This window comes from Accipiter gentilis, chromosome 28 (assembly GCF_929443795.1).
Source record: "Accipiter gentilis chromosome 28, bAccGen1.1, whole genome shotgun sequence".
In the NCBI taxonomy this organism is placed as follows: Eukaryota; Metazoa; Chordata; class Aves; order Accipitriformes; family Accipitridae; genus Astur; species Astur gentilis.
In genome coordinates, this window is record NC_064907.1 from 20,749,263 (window position 1) to 20,758,723 (window position 9,461).

General features: G+C 62.1%; 2 protein-coding genes across 3 annotated transcripts; both read right to left on the reverse strand.

Annotated features, from left to right (window-relative positions):
- Positions 1–847: 847 nt before the first annotated feature.
- Positions 848–3,788, reverse strand: DGUOK (deoxyguanosine kinase). Of its 2 annotated transcripts, XM_049831219.1 has the most exons (7): positions 3,710–3,788; positions 3,247–3,359; positions 2,960–3,141; positions 2,342–2,489; positions 1,838–1,953; positions 1,614–1,713; positions 848–1,397 (listed from the first exon to the last, which is right to left on the reverse strand). In XM_049831219.1, the coding sequence occupies exons 1-7, from the start codon at positions 3,786–3,788 to the stop codon at positions 1,335–1,337; spliced, it is 801 nt and encodes a 266-aa protein (XP_049687176.1). In that variant the 3' UTR covers positions 848–1,334. The 2 variants fall into 2 exon arrangements, with proteins under 2 accessions (XP_049687176.1, XP_049687177.1); XM_049831220.1 differs by lacking the exon at positions 3,247–3,359 and having other exon boundaries at positions 3,710–3,777.
- A 790-nt stretch (positions 3,789–4,578) lies between these two features.
- On the reverse strand, positions 4,579–9,430 carry ACTG2 (actin gamma 2, smooth muscle). Its single transcript, XM_049830681.1, has 9 exons — positions 7,903–9,430; positions 6,963–7,134; positions 6,730–6,858; positions 6,534–6,644; positions 5,924–6,008; positions 5,665–5,826; positions 5,379–5,570; positions 4,948–5,129; positions 4,579–4,834 (listed from the first exon to the last, which is right to left on the reverse strand). The coding sequence occupies exons 2-9, from the start codon at positions 7,086–7,088 to the stop codon at positions 4,691–4,693; spliced, it is 1,131 nt and encodes a 376-aa protein (XP_049686638.1). The 5' UTR covers positions 7,089–7,134; positions 7,903–9,430; the 3' UTR covers positions 4,579–4,690.
- Between the last annotated feature and the right edge of the window lie 31 nt (positions 9,431–9,461).

Sequence of the window (9,461 nt, forward strand, 5' to 3'; positions counted from 1 at the left end):
GGTGATGTGAGTTGGGGAGGGGGTTTGGGGGGGTGTTTTGGGGAGGGTCGCCGGCCGTGGGGGGTGCGGCGGGTGGTTACTGCGGGGTTGTCAGTGCTGAGCCCATACCGGGTTGTTATTGCAGGGTCGGCGGCCGTGGGTCCGTGTCGGCGTCCCCGCTCTGTTGTTATTGCAGGGTCGTTAGTGGGGGTCCGGGCGGGTCCCGCTCTGTTGTTATTGTAGGGTCGCTGGAGAAAACCCCGGGGGTGGCAGCCCGGCTCCTGTACGCCCCCCCCCCGCCCTAAATCCTGCCCCACAGCCCCCCCGCAAATCCCCCACCCCGCAGCCCGCCAACCGCTGCCCCACATCCTGCCCCAAATCCCCCCCTTCCCGCCCCAAACCCTGCCCCCCAGCCCCCCATCCCAGCACACACACACCCCACACCCCACCACCCCCCCCCCCGCTGCCCCCCGGTACCTCCGGGGCAGGTGCCCCTCACACGTGCTCGCCCCGCCCCTGATGGCCCCGCCCCCTGATGGCCCCGCCCCACCCGTGTTTATGTAGGGTCGCACACCCCACCACAGCCTCCCCTAAAGGCAGAGGCAGTCCTGGCTCCTATCCCCCCCCCCCCCCCAAAGGGGTACCCCTAAAGATCCAACCCCCTCCCCAGCAAAAACCACCACCCAGCAGGTGCCAAATCCCTACGGTTTTCCCCCAAACCCAGGGGCACTGTCCCCCTCCCCCGGGTCACCCCCACTGCTCTGGCCAAAAACACCCCAGAAGTGGAGGAACAACATCCCCCCCCGTGGAACAGCACCCACTGGAGCCCACCCCGACCCACCGCCTGCAGTTCAAGACACAGAAGAGCTCGACATCACTTTGTTTTTAATTTAAAGGAAAAAAATATAAATATATAAAATAATAAAATATGGGGGTTGGTGCGACTAAAATATGAGCCATGACGATTTTTCCATTGGAATTTAACCAGTGCATTAAATCCACCTTACGGAGCATCCCCAGCTCCGGCGTCCCCAGCTGGTGATCCCTATGGATGGGGAGAGGGTCGTGGCGGCAACCTGGTCCCCCAAATGCGTGGGGGGAGCGCGTCATGCCGCCCCGAAGCTCATCACACGGCTGCGCCTCCGCTTATTCACCTTAAACCGTCCACCCCGTGCTGTCAGCGCCTTAAATACACCCCTTGCCCAAATTAAAAGGACCGAGGGGGGCGGTCGGGGACCAGGACTTGTCCCTTGTTCTTGGTGTCGGGATCTTCGTCCGGAGCTGGCGGCGGCGATGCCCCTTTCCCGGCTCTGCCGCTCGGCGCAGGTACCGGTGGGCAGGGATGCTGCCGCTGCTCAGAGAGGGTTGGGGCATGATGGCAAAGTTTGGGCTCGCAGCGCCGTCGCGAAAGCCTCCACCTGCGAGGAGAAGCCAATTCAGAGCGCCGGATGGCACCGGGATGGTGCCGGGATGGCCGAGGTTTAAACCGGCTTGGACCGAGAGTGCGGAAATTATTTTTTCCATGGAAAAATGAAGATGAGGCGGAGGCTCAGAGGTTGGCACGACTCCGATGGCTGTGCCGGCGCTCCCGGCAGCGGGATGCCACCGAGCCGTGCCGCCTCGGCCGTGCCCACCTGTGCCATGAGGACGCCCTGCGCGGCTGCGTCGTGCTCAAAGTCCTTGTCCACATCCAGCACCAGGACGGGCGCGTGCTTCACGTCCGCAAAGTGGACCCTGAAGAAGGGCGGGAGAGATGGGCTTAAAACAAATAAACCCCCAAATCAGGGGGGTCACCCCAAAACCACAGCTGGTCCGCGTGCCGAGGAGGGGAGCGCGGCGGGGATGGATTTGGACTCACTCCGTGGTCTTCTCCACCAGCCAGCGCTCGTGCTGGCCGTGGAGCTGCTGCAGGTACCCCAGCTGGATGCCCCCCTCCTCGCTCCTCGCCCTCCGCCGCAGCCGCTCCAGGCACGTCTGCACCCGCACGGGAGACGGGAGGTTACCGGGAGAGACGGGAGATGGGAGGTTAACGGGATGCAGGGAAGATGGGAGGTTAACGGGAGAGACGGGAGGTTAATGGGACGCAGGCGCCCGGCAAAGCAGCCCGAGGGGAGGGACTGCAGCCGGGCATCCCTGGAGGATGCAGCAGCCCTCCCTCCCCAAAATCCCCTCTAGGATCCGTAGCAAAACTCCCACCGACATTCCCATGCGCACAGGAGCGGGCCCCACTCCTCCAGGGCAGGGAGTTATGGTTAAAACCCAACACTTCGGTAATTCCGGGCACTCGCCAGGCTCCGAGCGAAGTCGAACGCCGGCCGCATCCCTCTCCCCGCTGAACGCGGGGGGTCTCGCCAGCACCCACCTGCGGCATCGCCCGCAGGTAGAGGAAGCCGTGGAGGGCAGCGCGGGGCCCCAGTTGCCGCAGGAGGAAGCCGTGCCAGTCCTGGTAAATCGCCCATTCCAGCGGCTGCAGGTGCCCGGCCTCGAAGAGGTTCTTGGCAAAGACGTACCTGGGAAGAGACGGAGAGAAGGGAAAGGGCAGCCGGCACCGCTGGCATAAGGACCTCCACGCCATCCCCAGCCCAAGTGGCTTCACGGCCACTTTTTTCGCCTTTTTTGCACCAACTGGGAACGGCTGGTGTTTAATTAAGGTGGAAATCCTTAATTTGGGGCTGAGCGATGTTGAGGGACACGCAGCCACCCGGCGTGGCCCACCACTACCGAGCCCATCCATCACCCGAGGGACTTCAAGCCACCGCCTGACAAGGGTGAAGGTTATTGCAAAAATTATTTGGGGGATAACGAAGCCCCAAATTATCCAACAAGCGCACTGCCGTAATTAAGCATCACTCCGGGCTTCGCTGGGGATGGTGGCTCTGCTCACCCCAGGGGACACAACCCAAGCGGCGCAGATGCTCGTTCTCCCATTTAATCCCCTCATCCCTCTTCTTTCGTATTTTAATTTGGGGGTGCCGGGTACCTGTCGCTGTAGACGGAGCGCTCAAAAACCCGCACGGGTCGGGGGGTCCCGCGGAACCACTCAGGCGGCGGCTCCAGCATCGCCTTCAGCCGGCTGAGGCAGGAGAAGGTCTGGAAGGTGTAGGACCACCGCGCCGGCTCCTGGTACATCATCTGGAGAAGGTTGGCGGAGCCCACAGACGCCTACGAAGGAAGGAAGAACTGGGAGACGAGGTCGTCCCGCCGCGGCGGGGTTGCCGAACGGTGCCGAGACTCGACCGGTACCCGCCAACCGGTACCCGCCGTTACCTCCGCCGTGCCGCCGGCTGGCACCTTTTGCCACTGTGCCACGGGTTCGGTCACCAAGTGCCACTCGGGGAAGGTGGCACCCAGCAGCTTCAGGAATGTTGACTTCCCCACGGCTGCGGAGGGGGTGGGTGGGCAGGGTGAGCCTCTGTGTCCCCCCTGGCCCGGCCCCTGCTGTGGGATTACGTGGGTTTTTGGGGGTCCCCCCCCCATCCCTACCCCCAGTTGGGCTGCAATAATTAATTAATTACAGTAATTAAATTGGACGCCGGGAGGCTTCAGGCTGCGCCCCCCCCCCGCAAGCACCCCAAATCCCCTCACCTCCATCGCACCCCAAATCCTCCTCCTGCCCCCCCCCCTTTCCCGGGCAGCCCCCCCGCACCCCAAATTGCCCCCCCCACCCCGAAAGCCACCGACCCACCCCTTGGCACCCCCGTTATCCCGTGTGTCCCCCCCCCCCCAGTACCGATGTTCCCCTCCAGGGCCAGGCACAGGGCGGCCCCGCACCGCCCCATCCCGCCACCGCTTCCGCCTTCCCGCGTCATATGCTAATGGCATGGTAATGAGCGGCGCGCGCTGCCTCCCCGTGACGTCAACGCGCGGGGGACGGGTGCGGGGGGGGTGGGGGGGGGAACAGCCGCGGAAGCGGCGGCCGGAGGCGCGCGCGGGGGTGGGTGGGTGGGGGACGGTATGGTAATTTATGCAAATATGTCTCCGCCCACGGCATGTCCCGACAGCGCTGGAGGAGGGACAGGGCGGGGCAGCAATGTGGGGTTGGGGTTACCAGTATGGGGGGGGACGGGGACGGACGGGACACCAACGTGAGGTCAAGGGCATTGACACGGGGTCAAGGGCATCAGTGTGACATTGGGGACAGGGGGGCGGGGGCACCTGTGTGGGGTCAAAGGCACCAACACGGGCTTGGGGGGGGCACCCATGTGGGGGTCAAGGGCATTGACTTGGGGGGGAGGCCCCAGGAGAGGGTCAAGGGCAGCAATGTGAGGTCAAGGGCATCGACGTGGGGTTGGGGATATCAACAAGGGGTTGAGGGCACCACCAGGAGGTCAAGGGCATCACCACAGGGTTGGACCCATCAGCATGGGGACAGGTGATGGGTTTGAGGGTGTCCATGTGACATTGGGGGCACCAAAGTGGGGTCAAGGGCATGGACGTGGGATCGGGGCATCAACATGGGGTCAAGGGCATCAGCATGACATCAGGGGCACCAACATGAGGTCAGGGCTCCCCCACCCCTCTCCCGTTACCCTCAGCTCACCCCCCCCAGTCCCTCCCACCCCCCAACACCCCAAAATCTCCCAGAAAAGGGGCAGAGCCTGGAGAAAAGGCTTTAATGCACAGTGGGCGGTGGGGAGGAGCAGCGGGGAGCGAGGAGGAGCAGGGTGTCCCGGCCCAGGTGGGGGGGGCCGCCGCGGGGTGGGGAGGGGGCTTAAAAGCATTTTCGGTGGACGATGGAGGGTCCGGCCTCGTCGTACTCGGGTTTGCTGATCCACATCTGCTGGAAGGTGGAGAGGGACGCCAGGATGGAGCCGCCGATCCACACCGAGTACTTCCGCTCCGGTGGGGCGATGATCTGCCGAGACACAAGCCGTTAGGATGCACCCCTTGATCCACCTCCCCCAAACCTGCACCAGGAGAGGATGTGGAGTCTTGGTGGCCGTGGTTTGCCCATCTCCCCCCACCTACTTTGATCTTCATGGTGCTGGGAGCCAGCGCCGTGATTTCCTTCTGCATGCGGTCGGCGATGCCGGGGTACATGGTGGTGCCGCCGGACAACACGTTGTTGGCATAGAGGTCCTTGCGGATGTCGATGTCGCACTTCATGATGGAGTTGTAGGTTGTCTCGTGGATGCCAGCTGACTCCATGCCTGGGGTGGAAGGGGGCTGTCAGCACCCTGACCCCCACCCATGCCTCCTCAGGGGTCCCCAAGAGAGCCATCGGGTCACCCAGGGGTTTACCCATGGGTTTGTTCCCCCGCTTTGGGGTGCAAAGCACCCGGGGGAGCCCCAAAATGCCTCTGCAGAGCACCCATGGGAGCTGGTTGCCCACTGATGGGGTGGTGGAGATGGGTGGCAACCACCTAGGGAACAGCCAGGACCATTCAGGGTGGGCTTACCGATGAAGGAGGGTTGGAAGAGGGTCTCAGGGCAGCGGAAACGCTCGTTCCCAATGGTGATGACCTGCCCATCGGGGAGCTCGTAGCTCTTCTCCAGCGAGGAGGAGGAGGCAGCCGTGGCCATCTCGTTCTCAAAGTCGAGGGCCACATAGCAGAGCTTCTCCTTGATGTCGCGCACAATTTCCCGCTCGGCTGCGGGAGACAATGGCAAACAGGCTCAACCCGCTGCCATGGCAGCAACCGCAGGGTCCCCCATCACCCTGTGCCCCCCTCCCTGGCCCCGTACCGGTGGTGACGAAGGAGTAGCCCCTCTCGGTGAGGATCTTCATGAGGTAGTCAGTGAGGTCACGGCCGGCCAAGTCAAGACGCATGATGGCGTGGGGCAGAGCGTAGCCCTCGTAGATGGGCACATTGTGGGTGACGCCATCCCCGGAGTCGAGGACGATGCCTGGGAAGCAGGGGGGAAGGTGAGGGAAGGGGCTCAAAGCCAGCTTGGTCCCTTCCCCATCACGGATGGTCCCCAGGATGCCACGCGTCCTACTCACCGGTTGTGCGGCCGGAGGCGTAGAGGGAGAGGACAGCTTGGATGGCGACGTACATGGCGGGGACGTTAAAGGTTTCAAACATGATCTGGGAGGGAGGGTGAGAGGGGCAGCGGGTTAGGGGGGAGCATGGGGGTCCCCAGTGGTATCCTACCCCGACCCACGGGGGCTGTGCCTTCCTGGAGAGACTGGGTCAGTGCATTGCATGGAAAAACACACGGATCATTGCGTTGCACGGAAGAATAGATGGATCATTGCATTGCACAGAAAAATAGGTGGATCATTGCGTTGCACAGACACGTGGGTCAATGCACTGCACAGAACAACACATGGATCGCTGCGTTGCACTGAAAAACGTGTGGGTCAGTGCGTTGCATGGAAAAAATGTGGGTGAGCGCATTGCGTGGCAAACCCCACAGGTCCACGCGCTGCAGAGAAACTTGTGGGTCTACGCAAGCGCATGAGTATGCTACCAAGAGCTCTGCCGTTATTAGCGCACCAAGCTTCATCCCACCGCCTGCTCCTCCCGTCTCGCTAAACCCCCAAATCCCCCAGCCCTTCCTGTGGTTTTGAAGGGTCCGTCCCCATCCCCGGGGGCCCTGCAGCACCTTACCTGCGTCATCTTCTCCCGGTTGGCCTTGGGGTTGAGGGGTGCCTCCGTGAGCAGGGTCGGGTGCTCCTCGGGGGCCACGCGCAGCTCGTTGTAGAAGGAGTGGTGCCAGATCTGGGGCGGGCAAAGGAGAATGGAGGTCTTACCCCACACCAAAGCCGGGGCCAGCACCCACTCCCCATCCCAGCAGGCGTCTCACCTTCTCCATGTCATCCCAGTTGGTGATGATGCCGTGCTCGATGGGGTACTTGAGCGTGAGGATACCCCTCTTGCTCTGCGCCTCGTCACCCACGTAGCTGTCTTTCTGCCCCATGCCTACCATGACACCCTAACGCCGGCGAAAGAGATGGCCTCGTTAGCCTCGTTTCGGTGTTTAAGGCAAGGCAGGGGGTGGTTGGGGGCTGCCCCTCACCCCCCGCCTTGGGTACCCACCTGGTGCCGGGGCCGCCCCACGATGGAGGGGAAGACGGCGCGGGGAGCATCGTCGCCGGCAAAACCGGCTTTGCAGAGGCCGGAGCCGTTGTCGCAGACCAGGGCGGTGGTCTCCTCCTCGCACATGGTGGGGCCGGGAGCGGTTGGCGTTCAGGGGGACCTGGGGGAAAAGCTGGGGCGAAGGGGGAAAACTGCGTTAAAGGGTGGGGGAGAGGGTTATGCCGTGCCACCACGTCCGGCTTTGGGTGTTGGAAAGGTTAGAGTCCTCGGGGACGTGCAGCCCCGCAAAATCCTCTGCGGTCCAACCCTGGTGCAGCGACGCTGGCAGCGGGGTGATGCTCATCCCCCATGGGTACTGCTCCACGCTGATGCTGCTTCTCCATTCTTCACCAGCCGGTGCCCAAAATGGGTGCCAAAGCTTCCTGCCCGTGCTTGACCGGCAGCAGCGCTCCTCGGGGTGCTCCGGCTTTGCCGTCCCTGGCCGGTGCCCGCCAAGCGGGCAGGGGGAAGGCAGGCAATGCCCCTCTCATCCAGTCCTGTCTCGGCAGCCCCTCGCTGCTCTGCCCTCGCATCCTTTCCCAAAAATGGGAAAAAAATAGCCCTTCCCAAGGGTTACCCCCCAACCTCTGCCGGCGGATGCGCTCCCAAATCCAGAGGGAAGCAGGCAAAAACCTCACAGGAGCCCAAAAAGAAAAAAACCAAAATCATGAGGATTTCTGGAAGAGCATGACCCGCTTTGGCTGCAGACCAGCTCTCATCGCCTCCACAGAAGCCCCTGGCTGCAGGGTCGTGCCGGGGTTGGCACCCCCCCCACCCCGTGCTGTGCAAACCGAGTTGGGGTCACCCCATAAATGCCAGGGCACCCCAAAGCCCCCCCGGGGTGTTTTTCCTTTCCACCCTCCTCCAAGGAAAAGGGAAGCCAGGGCTGGGCAGTACTCACCGCGGAGGCGAGAGTTCCTTTCCTCTGGGACCGAGTCCTGATGTGCCTTTGGTATAAATACCAGCGAGCCCGTGAAACCTCAGAGGCGGATCCTCTCTAAACAAAGACCCTAAATAGGCTAAGTGATGGTGTGTTAGCCATATGGCCATATAAGGTGTTTTGTTTCATTAAATTGACCTTGGACTGATGGTAGGACCCAGCACGGTTAATTATTCTAAGAAAAATGTATGCAGGGATGCTTGGGAGGCAACATCCCATTTGTGAGTCTGTTCCTTTTATGCTCCGCTCTGATAAACAAGTGAGACACAAGTCCTTATAAGTGACGGTCTCGGCAAAAAGGAGGTGGAAGCATCCCTGATTCCTGGGGAAAGCGTGGAGAAACCCCACCCGGGCGGAGGTGGGTGTCAGGGCTCTGCCATGGGGGACATCCCAGAGCCGGGATGGGAATTTGGCATCGCCGAGACACTGGAAATGCACTGGGTTGGTGCATTGCTTCCTCCCAGCCTCGGTTCCCCTGTGTCTCGCCGGCATCTAGCCACCTTTGGGCTGTCTCACCCCGGGGTTTTTAATTTCTGCCCCCATTTTGGGGCTTTCAGTGCCCCAAAGCCCCTCATTCCCCAAATTCTTAGCTTGCCCAGGGCTGGGACTGGCAGGTCCAAAGCCCAGCTCTGTGTCACGGGGTGCACGCAGCTCTCACCCTCTCCCCAGGAGGATTTTGGAGACAGGATGAGCCCAGACACCCCAAGGTGCAATGTGGGTGCTGTCCTCTGGCCCCCCTGCCCAAAATGCAGCACAGGGAGGGGGCCAGAGCCACCCCTGCGGATGGAGCCTTGGCATGCGGCAAGCAGAGCCGCAGCGGCCGACGGTCCTCGCAGAGGCCAACCAGCGGCTGCCAAACTTCCAGCTGTCTTTTTAAGGACAATGGTCCCACACCAGGGACTCTCCCCAAGCAGCTGGGGCAGGGGGGAGGCAGTAGAGATGCCCCAGAGCTATGGGGGACTCAGGTTGCAGGTGGGGAAACTGAGGCACGGGGTGCCTGGGCTGCCTCCTGCTTTGCTTTGCTTTGCAGGGTCCTGAGCTGTGCTCAGGGCAGGGACATCAAGGCACCGGTGCAGCAATAAGGACCAAGAGCTGCAGGGTCCCACCACCACCAGAAAGGATCCGAGAGTCCTGATGTCCCCCCTGGCCCCGAAGAGGGGGAGCGGACTCTGGGCGGTCACCCCACAGGGGAGGACGGGGACACGGTGTCTCCCTGGCATGGCCAGCCCGCTTGTACCTCCAACATCCCCAGGCAGCGGCTCTGCCCCAGTTATCCTACTTCCTCCAGGGAAACCTCAGCACTCGGGGACTGGATTTGGAGGTCCCCTGGCCGTACACTTGTCGGCGTCCCCACTGCACGCCCTGAGCCCCAGGGACCTGCTGCTGCCTCACATCCCAACCCAGTTCCCTTGGTTCACCGCCAAACATGAGGTCACTGAGGCAAAAGGTTGCCATATATGACATGCTGGGGAAAAAAAAAAAAAAAAGAAAAAAGAAAAAAGAAAAAAATTAACCCCAAA

What these genes read in the sequence shown, in the direction of transcription:
- DGUOK (XM_049831219.1), bottom strand. Translation starts at nt 3,788, where the DNA reads ATGACGCGGGAAGGCGGAAGCGGTGGCGGGATGGGGCGGTGCGGGGCC. An exon ending in CTGGTGGAGAAGACCACGGA is followed by an intron (nt 1,714 to 1,837) that starts GTGAGTCCAAAT and finishes GCCCTTCTTCAG; the next exon opens with GGTCCACTTTGCGGACGTGA. An exon ending in AGGGCGTCCTCATGGCACAG is followed by an intron (nt 1,398 to 1,613) that starts GTGGGCACGGCC and finishes TTCTCCTCGCAG; the next exon opens with GTGGAGGCTTTCGCGACGGC.
- ACTG2 (XM_049830681.1), bottom strand. Translation starts at nt 7,088, where the DNA reads ATGTGCGAGGAGGAGACCACCGCCCTGGTCTGCGACAACGGCTCCGGC. An exon ending in ACTGGGATGACATGGAGAAG is followed by an intron (nt 6,645 to 6,729) that starts GTGAGACGCCTG and finishes TGCCCGCCCCAG; the next exon opens with ATCTGGCACCACTCCTTCTA. An exon ending in CTTCCAACCCTCCTTCATCG is followed by an intron (nt 5,130 to 5,378) that starts GTAAGCCCACCC and finishes CTTCCACCCCAG; the next exon opens with GCATGGAGTCAGCTGGCATC.